The sequence below is a fragment of the Phyllobates terribilis genome, unplaced genomic scaffold (assembly GCF_046119375.1).
Source record: "Phyllobates terribilis strain yellow unplaced genomic scaffold, ASM4611937v1 Scaffold_5__5_contigs__length_657084704, whole genome shotgun sequence".
Taxonomy (NCBI): Eukaryota; Metazoa; Chordata; class Amphibia; order Anura; family Dendrobatidae; genus Phyllobates; species Phyllobates terribilis.
In genome coordinates this window covers 115927234-115945754 of record NW_027362765.1, presented here as the reverse complement: position 1 = coordinate 115945754, position 18521 = coordinate 115927234, and the positions used below count along the sequence as shown (strand labels likewise).

General features: G+C 44.8%; 1 protein-coding gene across 1 annotated transcript in view; it reads right to left on the bottom strand.

Annotated features, from left to right (window-relative positions):
* The window catches only part of SPO11 (SPO11 initiator of meiotic double strand breaks), a 29709-nt gene extending 12487 nt beyond the window's left edge, over window positions 1–17222 (bottom strand). The window contains exons 1-7 of the mRNA XM_073681015.1: window positions 17090–17222; window positions 11124–11237; window positions 10641–10729; window positions 9627–9693; window positions 9391–9499; window positions 9202–9288; window positions 8531–8567 (exon numbers count right to left, since the gene is read on the bottom strand). Of these exons, the coding sequence (XP_073537116.1) occupies window positions 8531–8567; window positions 9202–9288; window positions 9391–9499; window positions 9627–9693; window positions 10641–10729; window positions 11124–11237; window positions 17090–17220 (634 nt within the window). The 5' untranslated portion in view covers window positions 17221–17222. The remainder of the gene's footprint in view (window positions 1–8530; window positions 8568–9201; window positions 9289–9390; window positions 9500–9626; window positions 9694–10640; window positions 10730–11123; window positions 11238–17089) is intronic.
* Window positions 17223–18521: the final 1299 nt, after the last annotated feature.

Genomic DNA, 18521 nt, shown 5'->3' with positions numbered 1-18521 from the left:
ACTGGACAGTCTGTGGTGAACGTGACGTTGGTGGCTGGAGCAAGATGTGATGTGCCAGATGTGCTCAATCGGATTCAGGTCTGGGGAATGGGCGGGCCAGTCCATAGCTTCAATGCCTTTATCTTGCAGGAACTGCTGACACACTCCAGCCACATGAGGTGTGGCATTGTCCTGCATTAGGAAGAACCCAGGGCCAACCGCACCAGCATATGGTCTCACTGTTATGATCTGCAACATGTACTAAGGAAAGATAGGGGAAAGCTGTCCCTACAGTAAGACTAAGCTGAATCCCTACGATGTAGCGGGCTGCCTGTTCCTTGTGAACAGACCCGCCTTAGTCCTCAGCTAGTCTGAACGAAGACCTATAGAATTAAGGGAGGGGTCCCTAAATGAACTAAGGACTGGGACACTTCCTAAACAGAAGTTGTTGCAGAGCACAAAAAGACAAACTGACAAAAAGTACTAGAGGTCCCAGAGGACCAAGCGAACTTGACAGAGAAAGGCACAGAAGCACCAGGCTAGAGAGACAGTAGAACACTGAAGTCCAGCACAGCCAGGAGGGTGGAGCTGGAATATAAAGGCAGATGGTCACATGACCGCAAACCACAAGATAGAAAAACAAACAGGAGGGTTCTAACAGTACCCCCTCTTTTATGAGGATCCTCCAGACCCAGGCCTATCCGGAAACCTCCTGTGGAAAGCTTTAACAAGCCTAGGAGCAGAGACATCATCCGTCCTTACCCAGGAGTTGTCTTCGGGACCGAAACCCTTCCAGGAGACAAGATACTGTAATCTCCCTCTATGCCATCTAGAATTCAAGATACGAGAAATTTCATATTCGCCGTCTTCCACCACAGGAGGAACTGTGACAGTGGCGTCCCTATCAGATACGTCAGCCTTTTTCAACAAGGAAACATGAAACACAGGATTAATCTTCCAGGAAGTAGGGACATCCAACCTAACAGCAGACTGGTTAACAACCTGAAGCACTTTAAATGGACCCACAAGCTTAGGACCCAGTTTTTTAGAGGGAATCCTCAACTGCAGGTTCTTCGAGGACAACCAAACCATGTCACCCACAGTAAACAAAACCTCTTTACGTTTCCTGTCAAAATACTTCTTGGACTTTTTGTTAGCCTCTTGAAGGTTACAACGTACATTAGTCCAAACTCTCTCCAAATCACTGGAAAAATTCTCCTCCTCCGGCACCGCCGACCCCAATTTGGAGAACGAACCAAAAGACGGATGTCTCCCAGTACAACAAAAAAAAGGAGAACACCCAGCAGAGGAGGATGTATGATTGTTAAGAGCAAATTCTGTGAGAGGCAGAAACTCAGGCCACACCTCTTGATTGTCCGCCACAAAACAGCGCGAAAACTGTTCAACATCCTGGTTCTTTCATTCAGTCTGTCCATTAGACTTAGGATGATAACCAGACGAAAATGACAAATGGACTCCCAACCTGTCACAAAAAGCACGCCAAAAGTGAGCCACAAACTGAGGTCCTCTATCAGAAACAATATCCGTGGGAACGCCATGGAGCTTGACAATCTCCTTAACAAACGCCTTAGCGAGTGTCTTGGCGCAGGGCAACTTAATGAATGGAACCAAATGACACATCTTACTAAAACGGTCCACGACCACCCAGATGACAGTAAAACCCTCGGACACTGGAAGATCAGTAATAAAATCCATAGTGAGATGCGTCCAAGGCGCACTAGGAACCTCCAGAGGGCAAAGCAACCCAGCAGCAGGAGTATGTGAAGCCTTTGACCTAGCACACACAGTACACTGACGCACCCACTTGATGACTTCCTTCTGCCATCCAGGCCACCAAAAACTGCGACTGGTCAGTCTCTTAGTTTCCGAAATTCCTGGATGACCTGCCAACCGAGACTTCTGACACTCCACAAACAAATCTCTCCTAAAGGCTCTAGGCACGAACAACCTCCCATGGGGAGTGTTAGATGGAGCATCATCTTGAGCTTTCAGAATCCCATTCTCCAAAACGGAGTACAAAGCCGCCAGCACAACTCCTTTCTGTAAAATGCTCTCCTCCTCCTCGGCACCGACCGTAGGATAGAAGCTGCGAGATAAAGCATCGGCTTTAACATTCTTAGTACCAGGGATATAGGTAACAGAAAAATGAAACCGAGAAAAAAAAAGTGCCCACCTAGCTTGACGGGCATTCAAGCGCTTGGCAGCATCCAGATAGATCAAATTCTTATGATCTGTGAAAACCTGAATAGGAAATCTAGCGCCTTCCAAAAAATGACGCCAATGTTCAAACGCGAGTTTAATAGCCAGCAACTCCCGATTTCCAACATCATAATTTAGTTCGGTTTCTGAAATTTTTTTCGAAAAGAAGGCACAAGGATGTACTCCACCCTTGTTCTCCTGAGACAAAACTGCTCCGACCCTCACTGATGAAGCATCGACCTCGACCAAAAAAGGCTTGGTCTCATCAGGCTGCATAAGGATAGGGGCAGAACTGAACCGCTCTTTGAGATACTCAAACGCTTCAATGGCCTCAGTAGTCCACTGGGCCGTATTCGCACCTTTCCTGGTGAGATCGGTTAGAGGTTTAACAATTACAGAAAAATTCTTAATGAATTTCCTGTAATAATTGGCAAAACCCAAAAATCTCTGTATAGATTTCAAACCAATAGGCCTAGGCCATTCCTGCAAAGCCTGAACCTTCACAGGGTCCATCTCAAAGCCCTCGCTGGAGACAATGTAGCCCAAAAAACGAATTTTCTGCACAGCGAACTCACATTTCTCCAGCTTAGCAAAGAGTGAATTATCACTCAATGACTGCAAAACTTCACGTACACTCTGCCAATGGGACTCCAGATCTGGTGAATAAATCAAAATGTCGTCCAAATACACAACCACATTTTTACCAATCAGAGGTCTCAGGATGTCATTAATAAGGTTCTGAAAAAATGCAGGTGCATTGGTAAGACCAAAACGCATCACCAGATTCTCAAAATGACCTACCGGAGTGTTAAAAGCAGTTTTCCATTCATCACCCTCCTTCACACGTAACAAATTGTATGCCCCCGGAGATCAATTTTGGAGAACCACTTGGCTCCCACTAACTGGTTAAACAAGTCAGGAATTAACGGCAATGGGTAGGAATTGCGTACGGTAATCTTATTAATTACACGAAAATCCAGACATGGACGTAAACCGCCGTCCTTTTTTTTTACAAAGAAGAATCCAACTGCCACAGGCGACTTAGAAGGTCTAATGTGACCAGCAGCCAGGCTAGTCTCTATGTACTCCTCCAAGGCCTTTCTTTCAGGGATAGTCAGATTAAACAAACGACTTTTGGGAAGAGTAGCACCCGGAACAAACTCAATGGCGCAATTCTAATCCCTATGAGGAGGTAAAACTTGCGACTCCTCCTCCGAAAAAACCCTCCAAAAATCTTGAATAGGTACAGGTAATTCCACTTTTTCCACAGCCGCAATGCGACCATTGCAACATTTATCATAGCACTTCGGACTCCAAGACTTAATCACATTAGTAGACCAGTCCAATAAAGGATTCTGCAGTCTTAACCAAGGCAATCCTAGAACAACTGGAGAGGGCAAATTATCCAAAACAACCAAGTCCAACATTTCTTGGTGAACTCCATTGATAGTGAGAGGAAATGCAGCAGTCTTGTGAGTAATACATTTCAAAGGAGTGTTATCAATTGCAACCACAGAAATAGGTGATGACAAAGGTTTGGATTTCAATTTAAGGTTTTCCAAAAACCCTTTATCAATCACATTAAGTGTTGAACCACAATCCACAAATACCTGAAATTCAATCAAATCTCCCTGCAGAGTAGTACTCCCAGAAAGAAACACTCCTGCAGAGCGTAAACAGGCTATACTGGCGTAACTGACCTTTTTTTTTTTCTTTACTTAAATGACGCTCACAATACTTAATCAAATGGTCAGCTTTACCACAATAAAGACACAATCCCTTGGCGAATCTCTGGTCTTTTTCCTGAGAGCGGAGTGACGTCCCCCCAACCTCCATCGGTTCCCCACCGTCAGAGCAGATTTTCTGGGGACTAGAACCTGACATTACAGGAGTCTTTACCTCATTCAGCCTGTACCTCAGTCTCCTGTCTATAAGAACAGCTAACTGCATAGCTTCCTGCAGAGTCTCAGGTGCAGGGAATGCAATTAGCAAATCATTAACCCTTTCACTCAGACCAGCAAGAAATAAACATCTCAGCGCCGAATCATTCCACTTAACTTCTGAAGCCCATCTCCTGAAGTGTGTGCAATAATTTTCAACATCATCTGACCCCTGATTCAAACGTCTAAGTTCTGATTCAGCAGATGAGAGTCGATCAGGATCGTCATATAATAGCCCCATAGCAGAAAAAAATTCTTCAACAGAACTTAAACACGGATCATTAGGCTGGAGAGAAAAGGCCCAACCCTGTGGTTATTTGCGCAAAAGTGACATAATAAAACCAATGCGCTGTGATTCATTCCCAGAGGATCTTCGTCTCAAACAAAAATATAACAAACACGCATTTTTAAAGGAAAAAAAATCTTGCTGTTTACCATAAAAAATATCAGGCAGTCGTACCTTGGGTTCGACAAAATGCGCTCCAGGACAGCTACTCACGTGATGCTGAAGCTCGGCCACCTCCAGAGACAATCCCTGCAAGCGTTGAGCCAACTCCTGGACGGAAACCATACTGATCCCCGAATTTCTTTCCTTTAGTTTTTTGGGCTAGACTTACTGTTATGATCTGCAACATGTACTAAGGAAAGATAGGGGAAAGCTGTCCCTACAGTAAGACTAAGCTGAATCCCTATGATGTAGCGGGCTGCCTGTTCCTTGTGAACAGACCCGCCTTAGTCCTCGGCTAGTCTGAACGAAGACCTATAGAATTAAGGGAAGGGTCCCTAAATGAACTAAGGACTGGGACAAAAATGGGACACCTCCTAAACAGAAGTTGTTGCAGAGCACAAAAAGACAAACTGACAAAAAGTACTAGAGGTCCCATAGGACCAAGCGAACTTGACAGAGAAAGGCGAGAAGCACCAGGCTAGAGAGACAGTAGAACACTGAAGTCCAGCACAGCCAGGAGGGCGGAGCTGGAATATAAAGGCAGATGATCACATGACCGCAAACCACAAGATAGAAAAACAAACAAGAGGGTTCTAACACTCACAAGAGGTGTGAGGATCTCATCTCGGTACCTAATGGCAATCAGGCTACCTCTGGCGAGCACATAGAAATGCCACCCCACACCATTACTGACCCACTGCCAAACCGGTCATGCTGAAGGATGTTGCAGGCAGCAGATCGCTCTCCATGGCGTCTCCAGATTCTGTTACGTCTGTCACATGTGCTCAGTGTCAACCTGCTTTCATCTGTGAAGAGCACAGGGCGCCAGTGGCGACTTTGCCAATCCTGGTGTTCTGTGGCAAATGCCAAGCATCCTGCAGAGAGTTGGGCTGAGAGCACAACCCCCATCTGTGGACATCGGGCCCTCATACCACCCTCATGGAGTCGGTTTCTAACCGTTTGTGCAGACACATGCACATTTGTGGCCAGCTGGAGGTCATTTTGCAGGGTTCAGGCAGTGCTCCTCCTGTTCTTCCTTGCACAAAGGCTGAGGTAGCGGTCCTGCTGCTGGGTTGTTGCCCTCCTACGGCCCCCTCCACATCTCCTAGTGTACTGGCCTGTCTCCTGGTAGCGCCTCCAGCCTCTGGACACTACGCTGACAGACATAGCAAACCTTCTTGCCACAGCTCGCATTGATGTGCCATCCTGGATGAGCTGCCCTACCTGAGCAACTTCTGTGGGTTGTAGAGTCCGTCTCATGCTACCACGAGTGTGAAAGCACAACCAACATTCAAAAGTGACCAAAACATCAGCCAGAAAGCATTGGTAATGAGATGTGGTCTGTGGTCCCCACCTGCAGAACCACTCCTTTATTGACTGCGTCTTGATAATTGCCAATAATTTCAATCTATTGTCTATTCCATTTGCACAACAGCATGTGAAATTGATTGTCAATCAGTGTTGCTTCCTAAGTTTACAGTTTGATTTCACAGAAGTTTGATTTACTTGGAGTTATATTCTGTTGTTTAAGTGTTCCCTTTATTTTTTTGAGCAGTGTAGTTTGAACAGCAAACTGGTGTGAATTGCTTCACTGACACAGTGAAGGAAATTTTTAATGGAGGCCAGAAATGGCAGTATTTTCTGACAACGTATATGAGATCCGTGTGACGAAGAAAACAGAGTTTTAAATACCTGGACTGTAGGTAACTATTTTAAACAGCAAACAGGTGTCAAAAACTTTGCTGACACAGTGAAAAAAAATTGGAATGGAGGCCAAAAATGGCAGTATTTTCTGAAAAGGTATACGTGATCCGTGTGACGGAGAAAACACAGTTTTAAATACTGTAGCTTGATTTCTAGCGCTGTAATATGGAAATGACCTGGCTGCATTCTGCAGTGCCAACAAGCAAATGGCGCAGAAAAACGGTGTTCTCTGGATTGCTTTTTAAGCAAATAATGAGGATTAAGATCCAAAAAAAAGTATTCCTGGCCCCGTAGACCTGGGCCTTTGTATAGAAATATCTAACAGCAACAGAAGGCAGAAGTGGAATGGAGGCTCTTGTGCTATATGCACTGCAGTCTGCTATATACACTGCCTGCCTATATACCATGCCTGCCTGATATCTCTGCAGATGGATTAGTCCTCAGAAGGACTCTTTGTTAAGATGGATATGTGTAATGTATGGTTTTTCTCCCTACACTACCTAATACACAAGCAAATCTCTCCATGACGCAGCAGCACCTCTCCCTACTCTACCTGATTCCGGAGTGACTGTGACGAGCGCAGCGGCGCCAGGTCTGATGTAGACCTGTTGACGCTGTGCGGCCAGCCAATCACTGTAATGCCACAACCACCATGGCTGCGGCATTACAATGAGTGGCAGGCAATCCCTGCATGTTGATTGGCACGCTAAAGAGCGCCAAACATGCAGGGAGGCGACCCGAGCATCCGCCCAAGGATCTCGCAAGTACTCGGCGAGTTCCGAGCATCTCGAGTACTGAGATGCTCGGGCGAGTACCGAGTACTTGCGAGTATGCTCGCTCATCACTAGTGGAGATATGGCAATGATGGAGAAGGTGGTGGGGGAGATATGGCAATGATGATGGAAGACGTGGTGGGGGAGATATGGCAATGATGATGTAAGACGTGGTGGGGGAGATATGGCAATGATGATGGAGGTGGTGGGGGGAGATATGGCAATGATGATGGAGGTGGTGGGGGGAGATATGGCATTGATGATGGAGGATGTGGGGGGAGATATGGCAATGCTGATGGAGGAGGTGGGGGGAGATATGGCAATGCTGATGGAGGAGGTGGGGGAGATATGGCAATGATGGAGGAGGTGGGGGAGATATGACAATGATGATGGAGGAGGTGGGGGAGATAGGGCAACGATGGAGGAGGTGGGGGAGATATGACAATGTTGGATAAGGTGGGGGAGAGCAATGATTTAGAAGGTGGGGGAGAGCAATGATTGAAAAGGTGGGGAGATCAATGATGGGGATGGGAGGAAGCAATGATGGAGGAGGAGGGGTGAGAGCAATGATGGGGATGGGGGAGAGAAATGATAGGGAATTATTTGGACCCTATATGCTGTTAATATCTGGTCTGGTCACGGTGTGGTGGCATTTCTCCTTTGTATGTGGTACTATTGGTGTTGGTATAGTGGATTGTATTGTGTATGGCGGTCATTTGTTATCTCTGATATTAATTAGGAGAAAATTATTTATTTCCATTAGTGATTAAATACTTGGAACAAGATGCACTTGCAGGGGTTCTCCGGGGAAAACAAGTAATCACCTCTCCACAGGATAAGTGATAAATTATTGATTAGTGGGGGTCTGACTGCTGGGACCCGCACCGATTGGTAGAATGTGGAGCTTTTATCTCCATTAGACTGGAGCTCGTGCGACTTGACCACTGATCCATTCATTCCCTCAGTGGCTGTTCTTGTTTTTTTTCTGGAAGCCCCAAAGAGAATGAATGGAGCTGCGGTCAGACGTCCCACCTGCCGCTGCATTTTAAAATGGGGATAAGTGTGCTGACAGGGATAAAACTTCCACATTCTTCGGATTGGTGCGGTTTCCAATGTTCGGACCCAAACGATCAATAAGTTATCACTATCCTGTGGATCCCATGGTTCGGTGATAACTTGTTTTAACCAAAGAACTCCTTTAATGCAAACATGTACATCCCAGTTATAGCATGTGCACAGTCGATGTGCAGGAGCCGTCTGTGATTTACAGTTGATGCTCCACTATAACGGGGATATCGGCTAACAGGTATTTGCATATTGCTGTAGGGTGGGCCCCGAGGATCAATTCCTCCTGTGGGCCCCAGACACCACAGTCCGCCACTGCTTCAGTCTATAGGGACCTGCTAGAATAGATCTTGTTATTCATGTTCAGTGTTTCGTTTTCTCATCTGGCGCATAAAGGATACTTGTGACTCCTTCCACATTTGATGGCACCAGGACTCCCTATAATGCCAAGTAGATGTGTTAATTTTTCATAGTACAAGAAAAATACCAGGAACATGGAGAATTTTTATTCCAAAATCCAACAAGTCTGGCCTCATACCCCCTCCTTGAGGTAGGGTCTGAGGATTAAAGAGGTTGTCTTATGTTCATGCTCATGTTCCTCCTGGCTTCCTGCTAGCCAGGTTAGTGGGGGCAGTGCGCTCCTTATGACTGACAGTTCGGACTAGCGGTATGGATGGGCGTCTGGGATGCTACAAACAGGAACAGCTCAGCCTCTGCAGATTCAGTGAAACAGGGGCACTAACGTTGGACAGATCTAGCGATCCGATCAGTTTCAGTGCAGCACTTACAAGCTGTATTGGTAAGAGCTTGTAAGCACTACACTCCTTGTCTAGCAGACTGTCCAACGCTGATAGACTACAGAGGTCGCCACTAACGTAGGCGATGAGAATTAAACTATAGATTAAAAATTCCTGAGAACAAAGAATATGTTTTAATAAGAGGTAAATTGCAAAGTTTCTTGTTTCAACAAGCACTTTGTTATTTTACCTATTTGAGAAATTGAGACAATCCCTTAAATGACTACCTTTGTATCCCTCTGCTACTGAAAGCAATGACTGTATGAAGTCCTTACCGAGGTGTTAGAGCTGCAGTCCACTTTGGTCCCGTCTTGCTCTATGTATAGCAGGTTGCCGGCCACACAGCCCTTGGATGTGGAAAGCTGTGATACAAATTAAATGTCAGTATTGATAACAGCTTTTATTGTTTCTTAAAATCAATAAAAAAATAATAGAAATGAAATAGGGCTGATCCGAGAACATACAATGTGTAAGCTTCTTCTCGGGACCTTCAGCATGCAGGAGATATCTGTCACTATATTGTCCACGGTAGTCTGGCTGCCGTAAAGCTGTACGTTTTCATAAAAAATGTCCCTGGGGGTAAGACATACAAAATAAAATAAATTATCTATGCATTAGGTGGTCCAGTTGTGGTTGCAACCTTTGTCCCCCCCCCAACGCCACTGATGATCAAACATATCTATGCAAGTCCTTAACCTACCTCTTCGTGGCGTATGTGTCGGTGTGCACAAGTTTGTAGATCACAGACAAGATTTTCATGGTCAGGGCTGAGGTTAGAGAAATAATATGATTATTGATAAATGTCCATATAGTGCGTCTGGTGGCAAACACTAATATTGGATATGTAAAAGGGTGTTATCTGAAATAATCTGCCCAAAACAGTGGCGTAACTAGAGTCCGATGGGCCCCATTGCAAAATTTGGACCTGGACCCCCACCTGCAGGTTGGTTAGATGTATGGGCCCTTATGTATTAACCGGGGAGAATGACTTGCTGCAGTAAGCGGTGTCCTGTCACTCAGTGAGCTCAGCGGAGGTCCGGGTCCCACTCGCTGGAGCGAGTCATTCTCCCCGGCTGCTCGGCATGAGAGGTCAGATGGATTACAGCGGGGGACATCTTCGGACAGGTGAGTATAAGGATTTTTTTATTTTATTCTTATTTTTACAGCAGGACACAGTGGGAGCAGAATACTACTCTCACCACTGTCCCTTGCTAGTTCTGATTGCAGTGCAAGCAGGGGACAGTGATGAGGGCAGCGTTCAGCACCCGTTCTGCGAGAAAAAAACGGACACTGACATGTACGCAGTCTCATTCATTTGAATGGTTCTACGTGTGTCAGTGTCTCTAGTATGTGTGGACACTGACACCACATGTATTCAAAACACTGACTTCTGGAAGGCGCCTTAAAATGTAACTGTGGTTTCAGGAGAACTTGCAGCGGAATGTCTGTGCCTTCCTCTAGCTCCTCCCCCTCCATATAATCTTAAAAACACCAACTCAGTAATGGGAAAGGCTGGATTTGCTGAATACAGATTTTACCCCTGAAATGAGTGGGAAAGATCAGTCCAGGAGGACAAAGAAGCAGATTTATCTGATAAGATATATTACAAGGTTACATATTTTCATTTATACTATTGACTTATGAAATAAAAATTAAAATGATGGTCACTCTTTAATGTGTTCTAGTAAGCTTAATAAAGTCCTCATGCTCTCACCAAACCGCTGAGCAGACTTGGGACAGTCGCTTCTGACTTTTCGAGTTGTGCAATTTTTAGCCATTTGCAATCCAATTGATTCCGTAAACCTGGACAAGAATAGTTGGGTAAGTGACTATGAAAATGTCAGAACTAGACATGAGCTTATCTCTACATGCAACCCTGGTCCAGGTCAGTGTTCTCAGGCCTTGAACCAGAGCTGTGTGAATTTCCTGAGCTTCCGGATTCCCCAGTGCGGTGTTTTGTTCGCCATGCGGCATTGTCATCTATGAGATGCAGAGGTGAGGTCTCGCCAGCCCGCTTAATCACAAACCGAGCCTCCTATCCTAAAGGCTAGGGAAATTGGCCCAGCTACTGTTTGCAAGCGGAGAGCACTGACCTGGACCGGGGTTGCATGTAGCAATCCCTCATCTCTAGTCAGGCACATAGGAACTGAGATTTCATCATATTGCATTTTTTGCACTGATGTTTTCGTAGACTTACTCTATGTTGGTCCAGTTTGATCTGTTTTCCACAGTGAGAGCCGGGGCTTCATCTTTAGAGAGACTCTCCAAAACCTCTTGGACGATCTTATCAATTGCAGCAACAACCTGAGAGCTGAGACCAGAAGATTTTGATGTACAGATTTCCACTATCAGATTTTATTGGACAGGTGTCTGAATAGTTGGGTCCCTGTCCTGCTCATTCTTTATCTACATTTAGGTTAGCTGACATAAGGTAAGGTCTTAATACTAGAGAAAGGATAGGACAGTCCCGATGGGTAGACCTTGTTGCGGTGTGATGGCTTTTATGCTTTTTTGATCAAAATAGTGTTAACCAAGTACCCTATGTTATTTACATGTCCTATTATTATTTACTAATTTACTTACTACAGGGTATATGCTCATTTTGTTTGTTCTTTTCTTGGGTTTTGTCTGTGAAATGTCCACAGTGTGACCATGCTCTTACACATTGCACATATACCAACTTGTGCTCCAGCTCATTTCTTTGGTTTTGCAATCTTATCAATTGCATTAACAACCAGAGAGATGATGAGAAGATTTTGATGTACAGATTTCCAGTACCATGTATTGCTAGTCTCCATCATGCCAGCCTAGCCTGATGTAACACGACACATCACCGAGTACAAAATCATCTGAAGAAGATGGCAATGCTGGGAGATTTCAGCTCTGCGGCCTGAAAAATTGTGAATGAAGTGCTAAGTATGATGCTAACTAAGCATCAGTACAAGAAACGTAAAGTACTGTAGTTACACACAGGGCTGCCACCAGGAATTTCAGGGCCCAAGACTGGCAAAATTTTCGGGCCCCCTTGAGACTCCGCCTCCACCCCAGCTCCCCCTCCACCCCTCGAACCTTCCAGTGTCACATCGCCCACTCTTGGAAAAACTCCACTTCTGCACCCCGTCCTCACCAATCACACATTACCAGTTCCCATCGAACACCATATCACATACACAGCCAGCAGCTTTTGTTTTGGCCAAAAGATTTTTTAAGCCGCCACCATGACAAGGTAGATTCTTCTGGCAGGGCCATACTCTACTCTAACCTATTAAATATTTCTTAAAATATCCAGTACTCTTTTTAGGTATATTTTTATTTATTTTTCTTTAAGGGAATGTGTCACATACATTTTTTAAAATGACCAATAATATCACATACAAAAGACAAATACCGTCACGCCATGACCAGACCACATATTACCACCACATAGTAACCGAATACTATGTGACATTCAGAAGTAGTGCTGTTGCTTCAAAACCATCCAGCAACTGTTACAAATAACACAAGCACAGGAGACAGGAAGTGTTGTGCTTCAGAAGCATCCAGCAACTAGAGGGGTTAACACAGTCACAGGAGACAGGGAGTGTTTTAGCAGACCCCCAGGGGGATTGTGGGGAACTGGCTGAAGAGAAAGGTGGTGTGATATCTGGATCTGACAGAAGGCAACTGAACAGGATTCAGATCAGGAGAGAAACTAAACACAGGTCAGATAAACTCCTTGAACTAACAGTGCAGAGTATTATCAGGCAGGAAGATAAGGACTGGAATGAATTGTGTCACAGGGATCATCTCCCTCATCAAACCCTCCCCCCTCTCCATCTCCATGCAGGATAAAGAATGCTGTGTACTTTTGTGTCCTTGTGAAGGAAAAGCCTGTGGTTGTGTATGCATAGAAGTGTGCTGCCAAGAGATCTAATCTATGCTGAATTATGCTACTGAAGAGATTGTAATACTGTGCCTTGTGAAGAAACTACTGTATTGTTACTGGAGCCGGTTGCTCAAGAAACTCAGACTGTACTGTAATGAAGATTGTTGCTGTAATACCCCTGAATTGCCCTGGCCATGCTTCAGATAAAATTCCACTGTTAAACTGTTGAAAAAGACTCTTGTCAGATGTGTCTGGTCCGCAAATGAATCTATCATGTGCCTGAGAGAAGCTGCAGCCTATGGTCGCCCTGAGTAACGGTTCCCCCAGGATTCCAAAGAATTCCTGAAACCCGTCTCGCCCTATTTGAACATAGCGGCATGCGTGTAACAACTACTACATACAAGGAATACCACTACACCATGACCAGACCACATATTACCACCACATAGTGACCGAATAATACTACATACAAGGAACAAATACTGCCACTCCATGACTGGATTACATATTACCACCTCATCGTGACCGAATAATACCACATACAAGGGACAAATACTGCCACACCATGACCAGACCACATATTGCCACCACATAGTGACCGAATACTACAATATTGATCATTAATAAAAAAACACAATACTAATATTACCATAAATGCCATTATACACAGGAGCTCTGTACATAGTATACAGTGTATAGTGTCAGTGTACAGGTAATATAGTGATTACCAGTGACATTATAAACAGGAGCTCTGGGTATAGTGTCAGTGTACAGGTAATACAGGGATCATCAGTGATATTATACACAAGAGCTCTATACATAGTATACATTGTATAGTGTCAGTGTACAGATAACACACTGACTCACAAGTGACGTCTCCAGTTGAAGTCCTTCATCTTCGCTTTTCTTTTTCACCCAGCGTAGACCGTCATCACTTCTTCCAGCCAGGACTCGTCGCTGCATAAAATAACAGTTATCTAGAGCACATTCCCCAACTTCTGCATTACGCAGCTGAATACAGGCGTGCACCCACCATAATATATAATTAGCTATTATGCAACCCACCATTCCAAATATAAATCGTAATCCACCACTGCGTCCCCACCAACTATAAATAGCCACCTTTCCCCACCCAATAAAGATATAAATTAATTAAAACCTGTACTCTTTCCCCCAATTACCAGTCACACTCCCTCTCCCAATTCATTATATTTACATGCCCCCTCCGCCCAATTCATTTTGTCATGTCCTCTCTCTCACCCCCACTGCATCATTTACTCTCCCCCACCCCCAATTCATCATCATGTGTTGTCCCTCATCCTCAATTCATTATCATTTGCTCTCCCCACCCCAATTCATCATTATTTGCGCTACCCCACCCTCTGTAAGGAGCTGAATCATGTATCTGTTCTGTCCGGTTTTTGCCCTTATCCAAAATGGAGCCCCATGTACCTGTGCTGCCCTTATCCAAGATGGAGCTGCATGTACCTGTTCTGTTTGGTTCTGCCCTTATCCAAAATGGAGTTGACAGCCTCGGGGGCCATCTTGTTTCCTGTCTGATATCTCCTGTTTCCTGTTTGCTATATATATATATATATATATATATATATATATATATATATATATATATATATAAGAGACTCTGGCCAACTACACTTTGCTTGTGTATCTTGTATGTTACCTGCTGCCAAGCTTGAAGGACTTGCATCGTGCCTGTTGCTTCTCTACATTGGGATTCCCCACCTGTTACCTGCCTGCCGTTTATCCGGACTTTCATCTGTGTGCAAAGACCCGCTCTGCATCCACCTGCAGTTCAGCTTGCTCTCTGCAAGGAGCCTGGTCCGGGCTCAGGATCTCATGGACTGTGCGTTTCTGGACCTGGGACATCTATCGGTTTGTACTGACATCACAACCGTTTCCAGAGACTGTTTACTGATCGCTTATTGCCTATACCTGCCTGCTATAATGTATGCTTGCCTGCTTCAATATATCCTGTTAATACGATATATCGTGTTTGTCTTCACTCCGACCCACGCTATCGATCTCCATAAGTATAAAGTATATAGCTGACACCCTCAATTCATTATTTGCTCTCCCATCCCCACTCCCAATTAATTTGCTCTCCCCACCCCCCACTCATAATTCATCATTAGCTCTCCCCACCCCCAGTGCCAGTTCATCATATGCTCTGCCAACTCCCCAGTCCCAGTCCATCATATGCTCTCCCCACCCCCACTCCCAGTTCATCATATGCTCTGCCAACTCCCCAGTCCATCATATGCTCTGCCCACTCCCCAGTCTAAGTTCATCATATGCTCTGCCCACTTCCCAGTCCCAGTCCATCATATGCTCTGCCCACTCCCCAGTCCATCATATGCTCTGCCCGCTCCCCAGTCCCAGTTCAACATATCCTCTGCCCACTCCCCAGTCCCAGTTCATCGTATGCTCCCCCCACTCCAAGATCATTTAATTAATTCTATTAAAAAATAAAAAAGTTTTCATACTTACCTCTCATACGATCCCTACAGCTCCACTTCCGGACTGGCAGCATCCTGGCACTCGATGCCGGCGGGTACGCGATGACGTCATTGCGTACGCACCGACTCCATTGGGCCTTGAGAGCTCCAAGGCAAAAGCTCCCTGACCCAAGATATACGCCGCCGGTGGCGGCGACACGCCAGCACGAGATACCCCGGGGCTCGGTGAGCAGAAGCACAAGAGGGGGGACCCCGGACCGGGGCCCCAGCCCCTGCTCTTTACTGCTGTTCACCGGGCCCCAGGGGTAGTGTCTACACTACAGCAACAATATTAGAGCAGAAGGAGGAATAAGAATGGCAGGAAACCTGACATGACACATCACCTAGAATAGGTATACACAAAAACCTCTACATTATTCTTTAAAAAGGGTTGTCCACTAATTGGACAACCCCTTTTGAAAAACTATATTCTCCAGTGTAAAAGAAAAATAACATTCACCAAGTGTAGTATGAAAACTGCATCACATTAGCGGCCACTGATTGGTTGCAGGGCTCACATGACAAAAATTTGATGTGAGCCCCAGGAGACCAAGTGTTGACATTGCTGCAACTACGCCGGTGGGAGAGGCGAGTATCTGTTATTTTTATTTTACAGAGGGGAGTATAGTATATACATAAGAAAGTGTTATCAAAGTATACATCTGTGCTACTAACCATTTACCTACTGTTCCCACATGTATCCTAACACCTTGCTCTGCTTTATCTGCTTCTTCGTGTTCCACTTCTCTGCTGCCATCCTGCATACCTACCTGTCCTGGCCTTCGCTGATGCACATGCCATCCGTACAACCCACTTCAGGGGTGGACATATCATTGGTGCAACTTGTACACAGCACAGTGGCCCAAGAGGTAAGGGGGCCCATTTCCACCTCCAAAACGGGTGAAATTGTGCATTATGATGAGCTGTTGGACTGCAAAGGGCCCATACACTGTTCTTGTACAGGGGCCCTCTTCTGCCTACTGCCAGTGACCCACTCTACTGCCCCACCACCTCTAGACTGAGCTGCTCACCCTAGTCTATGACTTAAAGAATCTACCTCATGAGGTGAGCTTATAAAGGGATTGGTCACCTTTGGGGACATTTTTTTTTCTTAAATACATATATTTTATTCTAGAAATCATTTTTTCAATTGCGTTTCATTACAAATTTTGCATCATTTTGCCTTTACAGGCTCTTTAGTTTCTTTGCATATTCAACTTTTATATGGTCTGTGGTTGTAAATCAGCTGAGAGGAGCTCAGAAAGAGACAGAAGGAAAAAAGTCCCCAAACATGGCCAACTCCTTTAACACATCTGAATGGAGCAAGCAAAAATTAATGTTCCTGCTGTGGAAACAACAAATCTGCCATGAGTGCATACACCTTATAGATGGCCATACACCTTAGAAAGTTCTATCAGTTTTCCCGACGCTCTCCTTACAAATCCAAGCTCAGTTCAACCAAGTGTGCAAATGACCTCAATGAGATGGAAATAGGCTGGTGCCAGACACTACTGTTCCTGGTTGCTTGTCTTTTATAAGAACAAAGCATCTAGCAAGTTGAAATCCAATATGCCCGATCTTTCATTCCCCTCCACACCAGATGTCGGGAGGGGTGGGGTGGGGGTGAGACCTGGATTGCCCTTATACTCATAAAACTGTTGGCCAGTCATGCTGAAAAAGTCAGACTCAGACAGAGATAATCTAATCTGCATGTACAGTCCTTACAGCACACATGCTGAAGTCTCCTAGCGCCACAGTTGCAGTAATATCTGATTCTTGTACCTTGTAATAGGTTCCTGCTTTATCTCTTTTGCTTCTGGATTTTGTCTTTCTCTTCTCTGTATGGCCCTCAGCAGGGACGCCCGGTGCTCATCTACGCAGTGGAAAAAATCAGGACTTTGCACAAAAGCCATGTGGAAACTGCAAAGAAAAAAATACAAAAGAAAATAATAAAATATTACTAAAACGCAGTTCATTCTCTGGACGTATGACGCAATGAATGCCTACGTATTCCTACATCAGTCTGCCGGAGGGTTGAATTTTCATTTCTCTCTCTCTGGAGTTCGGTTTGGTGGTTTTACCCAACTCCAGCTGACAATCTGAAGTGCTTTATGACGAGAGAAGGCAAAGTGATCGAACGCTGGACATAAGAGCTTACATTCTGAAGAGCGAAGGGCTATAAACTGATGATGTTGCATTTTCCTAAAATACTATGTACATGTTTTACTTGCAATTAAATTAAATAATTGTTGCAATGCTAGTTTTACAAATTGAACACTAGAGGGGGCTACAGGCATAATGATCAAATAATAAATCCTTTTTTTTATAGACTTGCTACTATACCAGCTTCAGACAATGTATGATCTACAGACAAGGGACAATAGCTTTAAGCATTTTACTTCTGGTGGAGACGGCTTATTCTCGCCTCGTCTTCAGGATCGAGCCTCTCCTCTGCCTCCTGGCTTCCAGCTTACCAAGGAGGAACAATTTTGACAAGCAACATGGTTGATCCGACTGAATTGTGCGCTCTCCGATGCTGCAAGCAGATGTAGCTTTGCATCTTCAGTGTCAGAGGAGCGAAATGGCTATGAAGCTGGCCAGAGCAAGCGATCCGGCCAATTTCAGGGCAGTGCTTGCAAACTGTACACCAAGGAGCTTGTAACCCCCTGCTCCTTGCCTAGGAGACCATCCACAGCTGATATGACTGAAGAGGTGCCAATAACCTGAGCTACGAGCAGTAAACTATAGAATAAAAATATATATTTGTTCTTGAGAACAGAGAGGATTATTAATAAGAAGTAAATTGCAAAGTTGCAGATTACACATAGGACTTCAATGGTGTCAGTGCTGGGAGATTCACGTCAGATCAGACACATTAATATCTATATAATGTACATAATGATTGCACAGACTGCTGCTCGCTTCCTTGTGTCGCTGATTGCGGTCTGTAAATGGAGCAGAGATGTCTCTCTGTGTGAGCGGAGCCCTTGTCTGTGGGTCACTTCTTATATAGGGTGATTTAGAGAGTATATGAGCTAAGGATAATGGATTTTACAGACATAGTAGGAAAGAAAAATAATCTCTTCTGACTTTGCAAAGAACGGACAGCTGCCAGCACGTCTGATCTGCAGGTACAGAAATGGCATATTCCTGAATAATACATTGACCTATATTTACAAGTATTAACCACTTTTCTAGGAAACTTAAAAGTATA